Source organism: Neopsephotus bourkii, unplaced genomic scaffold, assembly GCF_033783945.1.
Source record: "Neopsephotus bourkii isolate Nb327-2 ecotype Australia unplaced genomic scaffold, CSIRO-AGI_Nbou_v1 NB_1707, whole genome shotgun sequence".
Classification (NCBI taxonomy): domain Eukaryota; kingdom Metazoa; phylum Chordata; class Aves; order Psittaciformes; family Psittacidae; genus Neopsephotus; species Neopsephotus bourkii.
This window is the reverse complement of record NW_026902181.1, coordinates 7,820,229-7,842,046: the sequence shown is the minus strand read 5'-3', so window position 1 is coordinate 7,842,046 and position 21,818 is coordinate 7,820,229. Positions and strand designations below refer to the sequence as shown.

General features: G+C 39.9%; 1 protein-coding gene across 3 annotated transcripts in view; it reads right to left on the bottom strand.

Annotated features, from left to right (window-relative positions):
• Nucleotides 1-8,752, bottom strand: part of BEGAIN (brain enriched guanylate kinase associated) — a 176,886-nt gene extending 168,134 nt beyond the window's left edge. The window contains exons 1-2 of one of the 3 annotated variants that reach the window (XM_061376411.1): nucleotides 8,630-8,752; nucleotides 5,842-5,971 (exon numbers count right to left, since the gene is read on the bottom strand). In XM_061376411.1, the coding sequence (XP_061232395.1) occupies nucleotides 5,842-5,889 (48 nt within the window). In that variant the 5' untranslated portion in view covers nucleotides 5,890-5,971; nucleotides 8,630-8,752. Of the gene's footprint in view, nucleotides 1-5,841; nucleotides 5,983-8,629 lie in introns of those variants that run through there. The other 2 variants (XM_061376414.1, XM_061376412.1) reach the window with 2 other exon arrangements.
• Nucleotides 8,753-21,818: the final 13,066 nt, after the last annotated feature.

Sequence of the window (21,818 nt, the reverse complement as noted above, 5' to 3'; positions counted from 1 at the left end):
AAAAAAACCAAACAGGAAAAACAACAGGTTGCAGATTATAGGTAATCTAGGTAAGGTATATAGCACTGGTGGGGTTTTTATAATGCTTATACTGCTGCTTCTCTTTCTTCAAATGATTTCTTCAGATGATTTTAATGGCTTTAGACAAATGACATAGACCTATCAAATTATTAAGAAAAAGAAATTAAGCCATAGCTGCAAAATGATAAATAAATCATCTTACCTAAATGATACACATATTTTCATTAGTCGCTCTAAATCTTTATCGGAATAGAAGTTTTCAAAGTTTATACTAACTCTTTAGTGGTCTGTTTAAATAAATTCACAAAAATATTCTCTAGACACTGTGAATCACAGAAATTATTTCCTCTAGTCATATATTCAAATAGAGAAGCTGAATGTCAAACCAAAATGTGCTTAAGAATCTGGATGTTTGAGACTTTGAATTCTTTCATAATTTTTGATGTTCATGATTTATTTTCCATTATGTTGAGACTTTTTTTTTAAATGCTAAATTATTTTACCGTGTATATCTAAACCTCTTTGAAGACGTTGCTGATTAAAAGAATTTCTCCTTCCAGGGCAGGAAGGTATGTCTGTGAATAGCAGTGCGTTACTGCAGTAGTTTGGGCTGTACTCTTGGAACAAATACCTTCAGACATCACAAATTCTTCTGCTAGTTCTTGGTTTAAAATGCCTTTTAGGTGAATGTTCGATTGATTTCAAAGTTCTTCCAAAACTGTCATATTAACATTAAAATAAGAGAAAAACTTAGGCATTAAATTTGCCCTGCTTTAGAATGGTGAGCACAAGCAATTCTTGGAGTAATACAGTATGCCCATACAAATCAATTTAAAACTGTCTGACTTACTTAGCTGACAGACTTCACTGTAAATAAGGTGTCCTTTATTTGCAGCTCCACCATTACTTTCTTAGTTGACCTTTGGTGAACACCTACACTTTCTTCTGTAGCCAACATAAATTGTCCTTAAAAAGTCAGGGAAGGATTGTCTTTTTTCTCTGCATTGGTACACAATCTTTCTTAATAAGACCCTGATCAAAGTGACATCGCTAGATACTATTAAGGCTCCCATAGTGATAATTTGTAAGTGAACTATTTCTAGGGCCTCAGATGGATCCAGTTTGTAATTTTGTATAATTTTAGTATAATGGCTAAGATAGAATCATAGGATCAGCTAGGTTGGAAAAGACATTTAAGATCATAGAGTTGAACCGTTACCCCAGAATAGATGTTCTATTTCATTTTATTATTAATATAATAATATAAACAGCACATTACTTATTCTTCCCTGCCAAATTGGCCATTGAATCTGAAACATTTAGAACAGACTGATAGGTAAGATCACAGCTTAAGTGGAACTTTCATAATGGTGCAGTATTTCATTTGACAAGACCACAGCATTCAGTGACTTGTCTCAGAAACTTGTTACTTAGGAAAAAGCATGAAAATTTTTGTAATGGTTATTTTAACCTTATTTATATTCTAAGTGACATTTTACACAGACATCATTAGAAACCTGCATATTTTGTGTAAAAATGGAGCCTAACAGAGTTAGTTTATCTGCAAACATGACTTGATGCTATGTAATGTCTCTACAGGCCAGATCTGAAGATGTAAAATTGAAAGCTGAGGTTTTGTGGAATTAAAAAGAAAAAAAAAGTTATATTAGTTCCCCCTTCCCTTTTAAATAATATCCCTGGGTTTTTAACTTCAGGAGATTTTAATATTTTGCTAACAGTATCTAAAGCAAATACAAGCTGTCTTGTATTTGCTGCAGTAGGCTGTCATGACAACTGGAAGTTTCTTTGTATACAGCGCTGGAAGATATGATTACTTTGCGGTCAAAGCAGACAACATTCAACAGTTCTAGGACAAAAGCGTGCAAAGTTTGTATATCTAAAATTATAATTTTTGATACATTAATCATAGAATCATAGAATAGTTAGGGTTTAAAGGGACCTTCAACAGTCATCCAGTCCAATCCGCATATTAATGATAATATATCCAGGAGATTATGTACATTAAAAATAATAAACAAGCCTAAGGGTTTTCAACATTTTGATATTCATAAGAAAATTTTAGCTTATTAATGAAAAAAAAGTGTAAATCTGATTTTAAACAGTATTGGGGTTTATTCTATTTCCAAATAAGATTGGTTCCAGAGTCTTTTGTAGTCAGTGAGTAGTCTCTGATATTTTTGATCAATAATAGTTTACGCTGTTCTTGTTGCAGCAAAGGGTTTTTGTCCATCATAATGAGGTGTATTTCCTGTAAGAAATTTTGTTTCTACCTCTCAGTTGGCCTTTCAGCTGCTCAGAAATACTTCCTAAGCATCAGAGCCAAACCCACCAGAACTAGTAGGAACTGCAGTTCATTTCAAAGCTCTCAGTTTGCTCTACAGATGTGTATATCCTTCAGCATATAGTCCATTCTCAAAATAGCTATGTCCTAACTCTTCTAGTCCCTATTATTTTGCAGGTATATTCTTCCTTCCTGCATTTAATAAAAATTTTGTCACACCTTATCTACTACAATTTGCACTTAATTCAGTTGAATTTGGAGTGTTTTATGGGACCTTTCTGTTTTACAATTAAGTTTTCTTTTCAGAACAAATAATTTCAAAAGTTCAGGAGACATAGCCAAGTTTGCCTGTAGTCATTTTACCTCACTAGGTTCCACTTGAAAGTCTTGCAGTCCTAAGGAAATTGCAGCAGATGTTTGCTCTGACTCTGTAAGATCCATCTGTCTTCAGGACTAGTAGAATGAAAGTTCAGTTCCTTTATTATAATGAGTGACTGTTAATGGGAACGAGTTAAAAATCTTAAAATGAGTTTTTCCTTTCTCTATCAGTTGCTGGTAGCACAGTATCACATAATGACAAACAGAAAATTGGACAATTATTGCCACCATTAAATCAGTCCGGATTCTTTAGAAATAGTAGGTGTTATCAGCATGAAAGGGACATGAAAATGAGCTATAGTGTCTTACAGACCAGAAACACTAAAGAAACTTATGCTTCTATACAGGAATCTCCATGGTGAACAATGTCTTCATCTGACATTGAATCTAAATCTAAAGGATCTAAATTCCTTTAAATTTTCATAAATTACCTCTCCACCATGATGAAGAAAACATTTATCTGTTTTACAACAAAAAGGTGACCAAACACAATGCAAGAAATTGCTGTGCCATATTTCTTGCCAACAATCACAAGTCTGATTTGTTTAATTTATAGCTGTATACTAGACAGAGTGGTGATAAACCTGTAAGTGCTGAGCATTAGAGGAGAGATGTTTTATAGCATAAATACTGCAAAACTCTGAAAACAGTCCCTATTCTTTGACAAATGCTACATCTGCAGTAAAAAGCTCTGACCACCAAACCCAAGTCTTGGAAGACAGATGCAGGGACTGTGAGAATGAAGAACTTGGGGCACACTGTAGGAATGGATCTGGTTCAAGACCATCTTAAGAACCTGAACATACACAAGTCCATGTGACCTGATGAAATCCATCTGCAGGTCCTGAAGGAGCTGGTAAATGAAGTTGCTAAGCTACTGTCCACTATATCTGAAAAATCATGGCAGTCAGGTGAAGTTCCCAATGACTGGAAAAAAGGAAATATAACCCCCATTTTCAAGAAGGAGAAAATGGATGACCCAGGGAATTACAGACCAGTCAGTCTCACCTCTGTGCCTGGCAAAATCTTGGAGCAGATTCTCCTGGAAGGCATGCTAAGGTACATGAAAATCAACAAGGTGCTTGGTGACAGCCAGCATGGCTTCACTAAGGGGAAATCCTGCCTGACCAATTTGGTGGCCTTCTATGATGTGGCTACAGAACTGATGGACAGGGGTAAAGCAGTTGATGTCATCTACCTGGACTTGTGTAAAGCGTTTGACACTGTCCCACATGACATCCTTGTCTCTAAATTGGAGAGACATTAGTTTGATAGGTGGACCACTCAGTGGATAAAGAACTGGTTGGATGGCCACACACAAAGTGTTGTGGTCAATGGCTCCATGTCCAGCTGGAGACCAGTAACGAATGGTGTCCCTCAGGGATTGGTGTTGGGACCAGTCTTGTTTAACATCTTCTTTGCTGACATGGACAGTGGGATTGAGTGCGCCCTCATCAAGTTTGCCGATGACACCAAGCTGTGTGGTTCGGTTCATACGCTGGAGGGAAGGAATGCCATCCAGAGGGAGCTCGACACGCTTGTGAGGTGGGCTGATGAAGTTTAACCATGGCAAGTGCAAGGTCCTACACTTGGGTCGGAGCAATCTCAGGCACAGCTACAGGCTGGGCAGAGAAGAGATTTAGAGCAGCCCTGCAGAGAAGGACTTGGGGGTGTTGGTTGATGAGAAAATGAACATGAGCCGGCAGTGTGCACTTGCAGCCCAGAAAGCCATCCGTATCCTGGGCTGCATCAAAAGCAGCGTGACCAGCAGGTTGAAGGAGGTGATCCTGCCCCTTTACTCTGCTCTCATGAGACCTCACTTGGAGTACTGTGTACAGTTCTGGTGTCCTCAACATAAAAGGGACATAGAACTGTTGGAACAAGTCCAGAGGAGGGCCACAAGGACGATCAGGGGACTGGAGCACCTCCCTTATGAAGACAAACTAAGAAAGTTGGGGCTGTTCAGCCTAGAGAAGAGAAGGCTACGTGGACACCTCATAGCAGCCTTCTATTATCTAAAGGGGACCTATAGAGATGCTGGGGAGGGACTGCTCATTAGGGACTGTAGTGATAGGACAAGGGGTAACACGTTAAAACTTAAACAGGGGAAGTTTAGATTGGATATAAGGAGGAAGTTCTTTATTGTGAGGGTGGTGAAGCACTGGAATGGGTTGCCCAGGGAGGTTGTGAATGCTCGATCCCTGGCAGTGTTCAAGTCCAGGTTGGAAGAGGCCTTGGGTGATATGGTTTAGTGTGAGGTTTCCCTGCCTATGGCAGGGGGGTTGGAACTAGATGATCTTAAGGTCCTTTCTAACCCTAATTATTCTAAGATTATACGATTCTATGATTGTAAAACTTGAGCCAGCCACCCGTTTAACATTCAAGCTATATTTATAACTTCAAATATGAATTGAAATAAGAGGACAATGTAAACACAAAATGTTTTAATATACAATTTTTAAATTATTTTCATACAACAGAAGAAAAGAGTCTGTCTATTTGTCACAGGTTCATACTGCCTTCAGTGTCATATTGTCAGAGCACATTCTGTTATTGAACAAGCAGACAATTTAGTATCAGTTGTAAGCTGTTGACTGTTGTGTCATCTGCTGAAAATCGCAATGTGGACACGTGTTGTTGTGTATATTTTTAAAGCTGCCAAAAAAAAATATACCAGGCACTTGCAGCATTAGATAATGTCATTTGGTTACCCCTCATTCCCAAGGGATTTCTCCTTTTCAGACTTCCATGAAAAGAAATGTTACACTTGCTGAGTAAAGCCAGGGAAATTAAGCCACAGACTGTGATATTTTTTCAAGGGTTTTAAGAGATCTCTTCTTTATCCACAGTTCAGACAATGACCAGCTTTGAAGAGAGGAATGCAAAATGATATGGAGGCTGCTCTACAATGTAGGGAGCTGATTTGTGATCTAGTTAGGCTGAGCTTCAGATCAAATGCACTATAGCATTTTCTCCATGTTAGAATTTCTTAGCACTAAATGCTCATGATACCAGCTGCCTGAGAAATTGTTACCCTTATCCAAGACAGATGTAGCTCCTAGCTAATGGAAAATATTAGCGTCTGCAAATAACGGTTTATTTATCAGATTAGTGTTTTGTGACCGACCGCAGCTGCATACCTTGACTGTGAATGACTCCTCAAAATACCTTCTGTCCTCTGCCAACATCAGCTTTTTCTTGCTCAGCTTCTGCTTTAGCCAGTTGCTCCATGAACTCTTCTTCTCATGTTGTACCTTCTTTGTAGCCGTGCTGTAGGATGAGTAGAGCTGTAGGTCATCTGCATTACACTAGCATTTGACTCTGTGTCCACTTCATTTTATAGTCACTTGGTGAAAAGACAGTGAAATAAATGGTCCTTCTGAGGATGTACAGATGCAGAGTCTTAGTTTCTTTCACTGCTCCTTGAACATGTGTGTTTCAAGGCAAGTGTCAAATCCATTGATTCTATTCTTAAAACTGTGCTTCTTTGAGGGAGGATGGCAGTGTCATATGGCTTTCCAAAGTAGGTATACCATTTTCATCATTTTACCGCCTTTTCTCTCTTCCTATTTCCCAGCCCGTATATTATTATTATTATTATTATTTCTTTTTATTATTATCACCATCATAAGTATCTTTAAGACAGTAGAGAGAAAAAGTGAGTGAAAGAATGCAATTAGTTTTTCATGCAAAATCAGACTTGGAAAAAAAATAAAATGCACACAAATACAAAAATAAAAATACAATTCCTTTTTCTCTAAGTGGAATGAGAATATTTTCCATCCACTGAATTCTGCTTTATTTTGGAACTCATGATATTTTTTTCACCAGTTTGTTTCGTTTACTTATTCATTCCTACTTTGATGCTGGATGTCACAGTCTGCAAAGCTTTGCTGTCTTAGAAGCCATATAATGTCCCTTTTTGATGTCATACTACCTTACTGTTGAATAAAGGCTACCTAAAGTCCATGCCCGTGATGCTTCCAGGAGTATTGAAGAAATTTTTCAGTACAGCAGCATTTTTCTTGTCATCTTTTTTACATCTGTAGGAATATGTAATTCTACTAATTAAATGTTAAACATAGAGGACAGTTTAAGACCAGGAGGAAAGTCTTTGTCAAATGCATAAACCACAAAGGAATAAGATGTTGCTATGATATTCTCTTTTTTCCCCCATGTCTCGTGAGCTTATCCAAATCACAAAATTCTGTGTTAGACTGATTTGTTCAAGAGCATAATGCAGATATTCATACTTCAGAGTCAGTCAAACCCTTGGGGGTCTTGACTTTCATAAGAACAATTGACCTGGACTAGGTTTCTGGGATTTCATTAGGATCATTCTTTTGGAGAATTAGGAAATCACAAAGGATAAGGAAGAAATAAGACTTTTCATCTAGGCGATGCTGTCTTCTTGATTATGAAGTCACTGTTTCCCCTTGGAGGCCTCCCAAATGCAGCCCTCTTCCTCCTCCTCCCCCTCCTACTCTGCTTCAAAAATAGTTACCAATGATTGCTTCCTCTTGTTTCTGAATAGTAATAGCTGTGGAAACGATCAAAGCTTGTTAGTGGCATTACTACTCACTGATGTCTCCTTTAGTCTTGTGGGGATGGTACCATAAGTTTTACTACTTACTGGCCTTGTTACAACTATCCTGTGTTTCCCTGAGACTTGGGGAAGGGCTGTGGGATGTTAGACTAAACCTGTCCTTTATTGGCTTCTCATTTTTTGGTAACTTCTTAAATTCTGTTGTCATGGGCTGCTGGGGGATGGATAACTTGGGCAGGAGGAAAGTATTCTGTGAAAGTTAACAATTTGAGCTTTTGCAGCATATTTTTTATCTACATAAGAAATTATGTTATTTGAAGGTTTAGGACATACTTGTGTTAAAAGTTTCCAGGACATCAGTACCAATGCTGTAATGTCTCAGATGCAGCTACAATATAGTGTTGCTGCGTGCTGTAAATCTGTGTGTTTCAGAGTTGCATGTCATGGAAATTTGTGCTAGGCAGCTAGGACTAAATGAGAAAAAAATTATTTTTTTTGCATATGGATATGTTTGCACACCAAATGTAAAGGTAGCCCTGTGGGCTGCTTGTTCCGAACTCCTTTCTGCTATAACAATTGCAATTAAAACATAAAGCAAAATACTGCTTTTTTTCTTTTTCCCTTCAGCTCCCATAGCCCCACCCCATTTTATTATATTAAAGAGACATGTTCAACTAAGTTGTTTAAATACTCTTGCAGAAAGCATGCTACAATGTGTGTTGTTTGTTTTGGCAAATGGGATGCATTTATGTTGTTTCTCATACAAACAATTATTTCATATGTACTCTGCTGGGTTTAACAATGATTAATGAGTATTTTATGTAATTCTACAAAGTCAACAATAATAACTATTTTCCTTCAGAATCTAATACAAACCTGAGGTAGGTTTAATGTGTACATATTAGCTTTATTAATAATATTAATGCCACTATCTGACTTTTTCCTTTCTTAAAAGTAGAAATGATTTTGTTAATTTTATACTTAATGGCCAGGAGCATATTCGGAATACATATTGCAATTTTGCTGAGATCAAATATTCATGTTCCATGATGTGTATTATGAAATAAAAGATGCATAACTCATTTTAAAAGAATGTATTGTGACAGTAAATTATAAATCACTCCATTAGCTTTCTATCACTGCAGCTTTCGGAAGCTTTGTCTATATAATTTGCTGTCTTGTACCTTGATCTGTTAAATATTTCCTTCTTAAGACTGTAATGTCAGCCAAATGAAACAACAGAGCATGTTAATTCATGTTTAAAGCAGGCATTCAGTTGTCATCTTGCAGCACCACTAATTCAATGTTGAAGACTTCTTTGCTACCTGTTATCAATTTTAAATAAAAAACCAAACATGCAGTTAAGAAAAAGCAATACTTACTTGAAAAAGATTCTGCAAGGTCTGTTCTGCTACTCCACAGATTGAAATGATGGAACCAGATTTAGAAGTAGCTTATTAGGTGCATGCTGCTTCAATAGTTACAGCTTTTCTATTTTTTTAACTGAAAGATGGGATCGTTTTCTTTTAATGAAGCCAGCATAGAATGATATGCTGTCCATGTTGCTATGATAACATAAACTTGCAGAGCAAAGTCAAGCAATTGCAGAACAATTTACCAAGGGTCATTCACTATCAACTTACCAGTGCTTAACTGCATAGTTATAAAGTTTAACATCACCAAGGAGGGTCATGGTATGTCACAAATGCAGGAAATTACTAGTTAGTTATGTACACTTGAGATTGAAAGTGATTGAGTCAGTATTGTTTGTGAATATAAATAGAAAACTGGGTAGAGCCAAAATCTTTCAACTGAAACACCCACTGAATTCCCTTAAGAGGGGAAAAGGCTCCGATTACAATCAAAATGCAGTACCTACTACTCTCTACCACTCTGGTGGCTGCATACTACTTCTAGAGCTCCAGACCCAAGAAAGGAATGTAAAGAACTGTTCTGCCCCAAAGGAATCACACAAATGTGAAAAAGTATTCTGGTTTGCCTCTGATATTTGGGATACAGAATTTCAAGCATCACATTTGTGAATGTACACAAACTATTGCAACTATAAAGGCATGCAATTATTGTTATAATATCACCCATAGGTACCTACATCTTTAATAATAAAACCATACACACTTGTGGAGTTTTAGTGATACCACCATTTAAAGTATTTAAACATTTTTCTAAGAATTGTTCCTGTGTAGAACCCAACACAAATGTGTACATCATAGTGCAATAGCCAATTATTTCTACAGTATTGCACTGCAGAGAAGAGACCATTCTTTAAATTTAGCCCTGGATTTTGAAACATTCTACTTCAAATTGTCTTTTCCCCAAGGATGTTTTTGGATAGGGAGACATCTCTGACGTGTTTATCAATTGGTAAGTACTCTGAGTAGTCAGATTTTGGCTTATCCTTATTTGGCTTGTCCCAAAGACTGGGCCTTTCATCACCCACGTGAAGACAGAGGTGAACTGTCTTTTCACTCATATTCTGCATCATTAGCTTGCCAGCCTGAGGTGGGGAGGTGATCAGTGGTTAGCCACACCTCTATGCCTTGACTTAAAAAAAAAAAGGTGTTGGGAAAAGGGAATGATAATTCATTGCATTAAGTTATTGCACTGGTGCAGTTGAATTTCTACATGCATCCCAGAAAATAGTGGGCATGCTCAGGATCTTCCCCTTACAGTTGGTCCTCATGAGCTGTCAGGAGATTTGGGTTTATTGATCCCACTGAATTTTGAACATTGAACAATGCCTCAGACTTGGGTGTTCAAGGAGGCAGATCTTCCCAGCAACCTAGGGGCAAACTCAACTGCAGCATCTCCCTTTCTCCAGAGAGAAAACAATAGACTTTGCTTCTTTAAATGCCTCTAGGCTGACACTGAACTTCAGCACTCATTGCTTCTAATAGCTGCAAGATACAGACAGAGAGCAAAAGTTTCTTACGACTCATGGTGGCTTCAGTAGTAGAATGGTTCTCATGTAGCCATGGGACCTAGTAACTGCATCCCTGCTTGTGTTCCCATTTACTTTAACCACTGGTGGCATGGAAAATGTTTGGCTGCTCTTTATTCTCTTTTATTTATTTATTTTTCCAGATCACCAAGGCCACTGCATAACTCTATAGCTGGTTTTTGCATGGTAAGATCTTTTGGCTAGCAAATTCTTCCCCTGAGGCTTCATTATACATTAGGAGCAGATTGCTGAGTTCAAGCCAAATACAAATGGTAAGTAATTATGTGTCAGGACCTCCAAGACATGTATGGCGAAAGGAGGAAGAACATTGCATTTCTTATGAGAAATGGAAATATTTTTTCCTGTGCTCTGACATGAAAGGAGAGGAAACATAGTTTCATTTGCAGATTTTGCTTTTGCCGCTTCCATACTCCCAGCTGGGAGGTTAGAGAGACAAAATATGGCCCAGCCTGGTGTGTGTACCCTTCTTTCCTTTGTGTCTTCCAGGCATAAAAGTGTTTTTTCCAGGTGTTAGTGGTCAATTCCGAACTGGTCCAGCAAAATTCCAGTCCCAGTTTCAAATGAAAGTAATACAATGCAGAGAAACCCCTCATTGAAGAAAAATCCCAACATGAACTAGAAATAAACTCATATTTTCTGCATCCTTTTCCTTTTCTCTGTCTTCTTGGCTTACTTTTCCTTTTGCACATTATGAGGTGCTGTACCAAAGAAGTCTCCATTCACTCAGCGCCCCTCCTTGAGGAGAGTTTCCTCTGGAATCCATAATCCTGTTGTGAATTCCTGTACAGGATATATGAAGCATTTCAGAATGAATGGCTGGAACAGCCACTGAGCTTGGGGAAAGATACAGGATTTATGATGACTACCCTGGCTGAGAAAACAGTAATATGATTGATTCTAAGTATATCTTGCAGAACGCTGCTATTTCACCACTCATTCTTTTTCCTCTTTCTCCCTTTTCCTCCACCTCCCCCTTCTCTCAGAAAAATAATTGCTAAGAATACCCTCAGCAGCAGCAGGAAAAGAAAGTACAGTCAAGGATCAACTTGGAATTTCTGTAGTAATATGGCTGGTGTCCTTGGTCATGCCCTTTTATGGGGTGTGAACTGGGTATTTTAAAACTCATTCAGTGTGAGGGGAGCAGGTCTAAGAAGGATGAGAGAATGAATGCAATGAAGCACTTATTTCTTAAAGTTGGTACTCCAGAAGGTAAAAGACTGATACCATTGTCAAGATGGTCATTGGCTGTATATCTTAATTTGTTGGCAGTTCCTTGTGGACATGACACAATTCTTATTCCACCCAACAAAATAAGAACTCCTCCAACACATTCCAGCTCAACTTGAATGAATAACAGGGATTGCCACAGAAACACTGTTGTGTAACTTCCAAGTATTGTCTAAGTGCCTATGAAGAAAGAGTGCATCTTCAGCTGATCTCAAATAATACATGTGAAAACAGTAACAGTGCTTGAAAGATTAAATAGAAGCTTTGGAAAGTTTAGAACCCATTAGTGCCACCTTTTTACAGTTTCATCTTCTTTCAGTGTCATGTTTTAAATCCCTATTGTCACAAATACTCTCATCACCTCAAATCTAGATACAAAATAACCAAAGTTAGAAGCCAGAAAACTATTCAATACAAAATAAAGCATTACTCTTAAGTAAAAGACAATAGCTTTCTCTCAGACAAACTGCTATGGAGTGCGATTACCTTGTGTTTGCCCTGTGTATGTCTCTTCAATGGCCTTGGGGAAAGTCACTCTGTTGTTGACTGGAGTGGCTCATTAGGAGCAGAAGAAAGAATTAATCCTGCAAATTGTTTACATTGGTGCAGCAGGAATTTTGGACAAACAAAAAGTTATCCCTTTAAAATGGAAGATCTGGCTAAAGCTATTTGCTGAATTTGGCCTCAGTCTACAAATAACCCCAGCTGCTCTAGACCTGCATTTTTAAAGAAAAAATAAAAATGCTCAGCTTGTATCTTGAAGACCTAAATTGTATCTTGGCTGAGGGATTATTCTGTCTTTCTAAATCCACTGGGATTTTTCAGCAAATCAATATGTCTCATCTGGCTGCAGTACTCATCACTCTGTCAAGTGTAATCAACTATGGGGAGAGAAGAGGTGAGATAACCTTGAGAGAAGGGGTGTACTGCAAATTCAGGTAATATATAGCAAGTTTCCTTTCATGTGTGCACTAACCTTTTCTCCCACGATGTTTATCATTCTCCACACATGGCCTGCTATCTGCACATCAGTCATGTTCAACTTTCCCCCTTTCTCACCCCCCCAGCTCCCAGAGGGATGGAGAGGAGAATCAAAAGAATGTAACTCCCATGGTTTGAGATAAGAACAGTCCACTAACTAAGGTATAACACAAACCACTACTGCTACCACCAATAATAATAATGGTAAGGGAAATAACAAGGAAAGAGAATGCAACTGCTCACCACCTGCTGACCGATACCCAGTCTGACCGAGCAGTGCTGTAGCTCTTCTGGGTAACTGCCCCCAGTTTTACATCCTGCACATGACATGCTGTGGTATGGAATACCTCTTTGGCTAGTTTGGGTCAGGTGTCCTGTCTCTGCTTCCTCCCTGCTCCTCCTCCTCCCTGGCAGATCATGAGACTCACAAAGTCCTTAATCAGAGTAAACATGACTTAGCAACAACTAAAACCATTGGTGTTATCAGCGCTGTTCCCAGGCCGAAAGTCAAAACACAGCACTGCACCAGCTACTAAGAAGGAGAAAAATGACTGCTACTGCTGAACCCAGGACAAGTATGTTTGTAAGGAGATCACTCTTTCACTGGGAGATGGTCGGTCTGGACACTTGTAGGTTACGTTTTGTGTTCCAGTAAATCTTGTTTCTTCTACAAAAAAAAACCAAAAAAAACAAAAACAACCCACCAAAAAAAAAAAAAAAAAAACAACAAAACCAAACTCAAGACCAAACACACAACTATGTAAATGTCTCATTCTATGACTTTCAAGGAACAAAATATTTTACTTTTGTCAGATAAAACACACAGGCATTTGATGGTGTTAAGCTCAGAATAGTATTAAACGTAGGGGATCTAATACCACCCTGTTAAACTTATTGACTCTGATACAGCTTGGAGCAAAAAATACTTAACATTGGGTCAGCATTGCTAAGAACATGACCTGTTAGCAATCTCTACCTTTAAATTTCAAGTGTATTATTTGGTTAACTCTGGAAATAAAGCTACTAAGCTTGAATGCTTTTAGAACTATTTTTGTATCCCGTTCTTTTTGTCTGTTGCTTTGAGTCTTCATGGATTTTCAATGAGATACTGTTCTTTATACCATCTGTAACCAACATTTTTCCAATATGTTGTCAATACTGCTCCTCTGGTTATTTCTCCTAAAATTGCTTCAAGAAGGTGTAGGGAAGACAAAATAGAAAAATCAGACTCTAGATGCCAAATCAATTTGCAGAAATTCATACGCCTGTTAAGCTTTATTTAGGCAGCTTTTCAGAAAGTATGTTTGTTGTACATTGTTATATTTGACTCACTTGAAAATGAGTCTCTTTTTCAGACCCTTCAAGGTAGGAAAGAGATTTTACAGTTTTATATCATGCTAGCTAATGCCTTCCAAACCATAAATATCTGTCTTGTTTGTAAAGACAGAGAATGTAAGCTACTTCTTAGAATTGCCTTTTTAGCCTTATTCTAACTGGTGTTTCAGAATCTTTAGCAAAAGTAAGAATAAAAATTAAATTGTATAGAGTATTATAATGCTTTACATGTAGGAAAGATTACTTGTGATATAGACATAATATTCTCACTTTCTTATATGAAGAAGTTGGTCAGCAAGTAGTTCCAAAATAATGTTTGCTGGCTTGGATGTCTGAAGAAATACTGATTGTTTTAGGGTGCATGTTTCATTGTAGGACATAATAAATCTAGCGTTCTATAGCCTGAGTTTGAACAACCTGTTTTTTCCTTAAAAGAGAATATGAAGAAGTCACAGATATTTGTAGGGGCTGTAAATCACCAAGTTCCCCATGGAACCCTAACCTTGTCCATTACCCAAGTATAGCCATCAGCTCTGAAAAAATGAAAATTCTGTTTCAGGGCAGGTGCCATTAACATACTGCTACTGGGACATGACATATTCTGCCAGGTAGTATGACAGTTGCAGGTAATAATGTGGGCTGTTTTCTTTGCTGAAAGGTAGTGTCTCTCTTTCACTCACTGATGGATTGTTTCTGTCAACAAAGAACAACATACTTACTCACCATGTAAATGGCAACAAATAAGGATCAACATTCTTCTGGATTCTTATGGGGAAAATAATTTTTCAAATGTTTATACCACCTATCATGTAAACCAGTCCATTTTCTTCATCTCTCAGTCTTTTAACATGTTCTATAATTTAAATACCCCACAGTTTATTTTAATTTCAGATATGGAATCATGTGATTCTTGGATTTCACTTATAAAAATAGGAAGCTGTTTTATCAGGAATAACTGCTAGATGTTGCAACTGCAAAGATATAGAAGCATGAAACCTTGAAGTGAAAACCCAACGTTAATTTTAAACTGTAATTAATCAGTGTCATGCCTGACTCATAAAACTAGTTATCATTAGCTGGAAATGACGGTTTGTCCACATTGCGATTTATAGTTTAAAGGCATATCAGGATACTGTGTAAACAACATAACCCCTTAAAACCATGATTCAGCTCCAGATAGACTTAATCTGTTGAAAGTGCTGATCTAGACTAAACCACGTCACTCTTGAACATTTTTTTATTTTGTTGCAGAAATGGTTAAACCCCAAAACGCAAACTGTAGGTGATCCTCTATAGGTGCATACATACTTGGGATACTTTTAATAAGCCTTATTATGTTTGTAGCAATGAGGAGACTCAAAATTTCATCATCCAAATGGTAATGTTCAGATTAATTTTCAATTTCCAATCTCCAACAACATTCAAGGAGCTTCAGAAATTTAGCCTGAACTTGTGATCAAACTGACAGATTTACCATTCAGGATTGTCCTGGTGCCTTATTAGAAGTCTGCCACACAGTGTGGCATTTCAGTCTTTCACATGGATTTTAGCAAAGCTGTACTTTACACACTATATTTCATGTCTTAACTCCTGAACAATTACTTTGCTACTGCTCTTGTCCTCGATGAATTTCCCTGAAGAAATACATTGTTTAAAGAGGCTTTCTTCTGCTGAAATATCTTTCATTTCTGGCAGCTGAAAAGATCATCTCTTACTTCTGTGCTGTCAAGAGGATTATAACGAAGTAGGCTGCATGAAAAGTTACAGAATAGAAATTCAAAATCAGTCTGGCAAAAGTATTCAGATATTGATGATGGATTATAGTGATAGATAGTGGACCAACAAAACAGTGACTGTCATTATTACATTATTTTTTTTTTTTTTTATGTTGTATGGGATGCTTTCTCTTACCTTCCCTCTTGTCAATCATAGGGCTTGTATTTGAGTATTTAATTTGAGTATTAATGTTTATTTTGATTGATAGAATTGTGAATCAAAGTGTTTCTGAGAGGAGAAAATTTGTTCATAGGGCAAGTTGAATTTTCACTTTGATACAGTATGTTGCTCCAAGATTGCTCAAAATTTACATCAAATATAAGGAAGAAATTTTTACTGAAGGTGTTGAGGCACTGGCACAGGCTGCCCAAGGAACTTGTGAATGCTGCATCCCTGGCAGTGTTTAAGGTCAGGTTGGACAGGGCTTGGAGCAGCCTGGTCTAGTGAGGTGTCCCTGCCCATGGGAGGGGGCTTGGAACTAGATGATATTTAAAGTCCTTTCCAACCCTAACCATTCTATGATTTTATGATTCTGAGGGCTAACAATTTCTACTTACACACTTACTAGGAAAAGTAAAATGAATCTTCTATTGTTGTTAGAAGGTTGGATAAAATTATATTTTACACAGAATTTATGGGATATGCACCTTTGGGGCCTTTTTTTCCTGCAGAATATATTGTGATTTTTTGAGTTTGAAAAAGAGAGAGAAGGAGGAAGCTGAGGAATATTAACATGTCTATTGAGTTTAGAGCAACCATTTCAGAGCTCCCAGGTTTGGCTAAGCATGTTATTTGAGATATAGTAGTGCTTGCATCACACAGTAGCTATGGACTAGCACTATATCAAATCCTTGAATGAACAGAAATGATTATCTGGTTGTAAATGAACTATCTTCAAAATTTTTAAGACTTGCCTTAGGTAATATAGTAGACCACAGGCTAAGAGAGGCAATCTAGCAGGTAGGAGGAAGTGCTTAAAGAGATTAGCATATGTGGAATATAACTTTGTGTTAAAGAAGAAGGAAGACTGAAAGGGTGGATTCATTAAGAAAATCACTAAATTCTGATCTAGTCTAGTGTACTTATCATATAGAAATACTGATGCTTTCAGGCCGATTTGGATGAGGTTGCTTTGCTGATCTGAATGCAAATTTAAGTATTTCAAACAGTTGCATGAGATTAGAGGAGGACAATTTTCAGAAGTGTCATTTGCTGAGGTGAGTAGCTCGAGAGAGGACTCCTGCAACACTGGAGCAGGGGAAAGATCAGCGTCCAGGAGCCTCAGCTCTGAGCCGTGAGAGTTATCAGGGCGGCCTCAGGTCCTCGACAGGACCTGCCCAGGAGCCGGCAGCTCAGCTGACGCGAGCAGGGACTCACAGGGAGCGGAGCCAGGAGGAGCGGCACCAGCCCTGAGTGGGTAAAAACCTGCCCCAGGGAGCACAGCGGGGCAGTTTGCACAGCAGTTCGGTCAGGCGAGCGGGATGGTGAGCACCCGTCGTATGACCAGGGCCTGGTCTGGGAGCTCTGCTGTGGCTGCACTGGTGGTGGCCAGCGTAGGAACTCAGACAGAGTGGACCAGAGCGGAGATTGAAGTGCAGAGCTCAGAGTGTAGAGAGTGCCTGCACTGGTCTGGTGAGGGGAGGGTGCACAATGGGCAGGGCTGCACACGGTGCTCCCTGGTGAAGGTCCATCTGCAGCAGGTGGCTGAGCTGCAGGATGCTGTCAGTAGGCTGAAAGATATCAGGATAGCTGAGAGGAAGCAGGAATGCTTGCTCCAGACCTAAACTGTGCAGGGGCCTGCTCTAGTAAGTCCCACTGGCTATTACCCACTTCTGGTGATATATGTGCATGCTAGCGGTATAGATAGTAGTAGCCTGGGGAACATAAAGAAGGACTACAGATGCCTGGGAGAGGTGGTTGGGGGCTCTGGAGCTCACATAGTCTTTTCGTCAATTCTCCAGGATACGTGGGAGAGCCTAAAAAAATTTAGGAGGATTAGCCAGGTTAACAAATGGTTAAAAGGGTGGTGCCATGGTCAGGGGTTTGGGTGTCTTGAACATGGGACCCAAGTTTGTAGGCCAGGTCTACTGGGGGCTGGTGGAGCTGGTCTGGTAGGAGGCTTGCCAGACTGGTCAAGAAGGCTTTAAAATAGATGTGTTGGGGGAGGGACACATCATTCCATCCCAACACACCTAATCAAGTTGCCAGTACATGTAATAAATGCTCAGAGCAATGTAGGTATATTCCAGCCGCTCCAGCCAATGAGCTGGCTTCATTTGGAGCGTGGCTCAGATGCCTCTATACAAACACCCGTAGCATGGGGAACAAGCAAGAGGAATTAGAGATGTGTGCACGTCTACAGGGGTATGATATAATAGGCATCACAGAAACATGGCCTTATGGCTCCTATGACTGGAGTGTTGGAATGGAAGGTTACAGGATCTTCAGAAAAGACAGGACTGGAAGGCAGAGAGGGGGAGTTGCCCTTTATGTTAGGAATAGGCTGGAGAGTATGGAACTCTGTCTGGGGACAGGTGAGCAGTTAACAGAGAGTTTGTGGGTCAGGGTTAAAGGAAAAACACCGATGAGAGACATTACTGTGGGGATCTGTTACAGACTGCCTGATCAAGAAGAACCTGTTGATGAAGCACCCTATAGACAGATAGGAAAAGCCTAACGCTCACAGGCCCTCATTCTCATGGGTGATATCAACCACCCTGATGTCTGTTGGAGGGATGGTATGGCCCAGCACAAGCAATCCAGGAGGTTCCTGGATTGTGTGGAAGACAACTTCCTTCTGCAAGTAACAGAGGAGCCGACAAGGAGAGGTGCCATGCTTGACCTCGTGCTCACCAACAGGGAAGGGCTCATTGGAAATGTGACGCTCCAGGGCAGCCTTGGATGCAGTGATCACGAGATGGTCGAATTGGAGATCCTCAGGACAGTGAGAAGAACGTGTAGCAAGCTCACTGCCCTGGACTTCAAAAGAGCAGACTTCGGCCTCTTCAGGAACCTGCTTAGTAAGGTTTCATGGGATATAGCCCTAGAGGGCAGGGGGGCCCAAAACTTTTGGTTGATATTCAAGGATCACCCACTACAAGCTCAGGAGTGTTGCATCCCAACTAGAAGGAAGTGCAGCAGGAGGGCCAGGAGACCTCCTTGGATGGATAAGGAGCTGCTGAGGAAAATTCAAATGAAAAAAGAGTTTTATAAAAAGTGGAAGCAAGGACAGGTGGCCTGGGAAGAGTACAGGGATGTTGTTTGGGAAGCTAGGGACCAGGTTAGGAAAGCTAAGGCCCAGTTAGAATTAAACTTGGCTAGGGATGCGAAAGATAACAGGAAGGGATTCTATACGTAGATTGCAAGTAAAAGACAGACTAGGGACAACGTGGGCCCTCTCTGGAAGCTATCAGGAAAACTGGCTAGCCTGGATTTGGAGAAAGCTGAAGTTCTTAATGACTTCTTTGCCTCCATCTTCACTGGCAAAGGCTCTGACCACATCACCCAAGTCTTAAAAGGTAGATGCAGGGACTGTGAGAATGAAGACCTTGGGCCCACTACAGGAATGGATCTGGTTCAAGACCATCTTAAGAACCTGAACATACACAAGTCCATGTGACCTGATGAAATCCATCTGCAGGTCCTGAAGGAGCTGGTAAATGAAGCTGCTAAGCTACTGTCCATCATATTTGAAAAATCATGGCAGTCCAGTGAAGTTTCCAACGACTGGAAAAAGGGAAATATAACCCCCATTTTCAAGAAGGGGAAAATGGATGACCCGGGGAATTACAGACCAGTCAGTCTCACCTCTGTGCCTGGCAAAATCTTGGAGCAGATTCTCCTGGAAGGCATGCTAAGGCACATGAAAATCAACAAGGTGCTTGGTGACAGCCAGCATGGCTTCACTAAGGGGAAATCCTGCCTGACCAATTTGGTGGCCTTCTATGATGGGGCTACGGAACTGATGGACAGGGGTAGAGCAGTTGATGTCATCTACCTGGACTTGTGTAAAGCATTCCACATTGTCCCACACAACATCCTTGTCTCTAAATTGGAGAGACACCAATTTGATGGATGGACCACTCAGTGGATAAAGAACTGGCTGGACGACCACACACAAAGTGTTGTGGTCAATGGCTCAATGTCCATCTGGAGACCAGTAACGAGTGGTGTCCCTCAGGGATCGGTGTTGGGACCGGTCTTGTTTAACATCTTCTTTGCTGACATGGACAGTGGGATTGAGTGCACCCTCAGCAAGTTTGCTGATGACACCAAGCTGCTGATGCCAACTCTATGAAGTTTAACTATGGCAAGTGCAAGGTCCTACACCTGTGTCGGAGCAATCCCAGGCACAGCTACAGGTTGGGCAGAGAAGAGATTCAGAGCAGCTCTGCGGAGAAGGACTTGGGGTTGTTGGTTGATGAGAAAATTAAAATGAGCTGGCAGTGTGTGCTTGCAGTCCAGAAGGCCAACAGTATCCTGGGCTGCATCAAAAGCAGCGTGACCAGCAGGTTGAAGGAGGTGATCCTGCCCCTTTACTCTGCTCTCATGAGACCTCACTTGGAGTACTGTGTGCCGTTCTGGTGTCTTCAACATAAAAAGGACATGGAACTGTTGAGACAAGTCCAGAGGAGGGCCACAAGTATGATCAGGGGACTGGAGCACTTCCCATATGAAGACAGGCTGAGAAAGTTGCGGCTGTTCACCTGGAGAAGAGAAGGCTGCATGGAGACCTCATAGCAGCCTTCCAGTATCTGAAGGGGGCCTATAAGTATGCTAGGGAGGGACTTTTCATTAGGGACTGTATTGACAGGACAAGGGGTAATGGGTTAAAACTTAAACAGGGGAAGTTTTGATTGGATATAAGGAAGAAATTCTTTCCTGTAAGGGTGGTGTGTCACTGGAATGGGCTTCCTAGGGAGGTTGTGAATGATCCATCCCTGGCAGTGTTCAAGACCAGGTTGGATGAAGCCTTGGGTGAGATCGTTTAGTGTGAGGTGTCCCTGCCCATGGCAGGGGGGTTGGAACTAGATGATCTTAAGGTCCTTTCCAACCCTAACTATTCTATGATTATATGATTCTGTAAGTGTTTGATGCTATTGCCATTGAAAATTCAATCAAATCCCTGATATTTAAATATGGTGCTACCCAAGTGGCCAGCACTGGATTTTTTTGCGACCTACTAGTGCATAGAGCAAGGTGACTGTTGTTTCCTGGTTGTGTTTGCTGCCATGAAGCATCAACTGTTTTCTCAGGGGCAGTATATCTCCTTGCTTTAGCAATGTCTTTGAACTTGGCCTTCTCAGCCTTCTAAGAGTGATTGCATATTAGAGAACTTCAGGCCACAGTGGTAATCCCAGATCACTTCATGTCAATCCTTTGCTTATACCCAGTTTGGCTAGTAGGTTTTTTTTTTAATCTATTACCATCTTTTCCAGATATGAACAATATTGCTGTTTTGATATGTGTTCAGAGAGAAGAAGCAAGAGAAAATTTGCTGAATGCCTGACATAGAATCATCTGAGTAACGCTCCATAAGCCTCTGCATGATAATCAGCTCTAGTGGGTCCACAAAGAGCTATTGAAAGAGGTAGGCCCCAGAGGAACCTTTGGGGAAAATTATATATCCTACATGAATAGAATTACGTATATCTCACATGCAACCTTGTGCCACATCAAATTAGGCTGCTTTAGAGGAAGGGAAAGTACCTTAGTTCCTAGAACATGTTTTCTCCAGTTGAAGATATTCAGATCCTATATCCTAGTAACCGAGCATGCTAATAACCTTACAATAAAATACTAAGACTGCATATGAGGTACTTTATTGAGTCAGTTGCTGCAAACAAGGAGGTGAAATATTTTCCCAAATGGTGCATAATATTTTGCTACGATTGGATTGTGGTAATAATGTATTTACAATTACCTGTCTAATGCAAATAAGTAAATGCAGAACCAGCAGATTCAGAATTTGTCAAGAGTACAGAATATCTAGTTAATTCATGTTTATGTAGGTGAAAAACCCTTATTAGATTTTGACTTGAGCCCTATTTACAGAACCACAGACTCAGCTGGGTTTGAAAAGACCTTTAAGATTATCAAGTCGAACCTTTGCCCCAGGACTGTCAAGTCTACCACTAAACTACGTGTCCTGGATTTAGCAGTAGCAGTCATTTTCTTGGTACCTGGTGCACTGCTGTGTTTTGACTTTCGGGCTGGGAACAGAGCTGATAACAATCATGTTTTGGTTTGCCCAAGGACTTTGTGAGCCACAT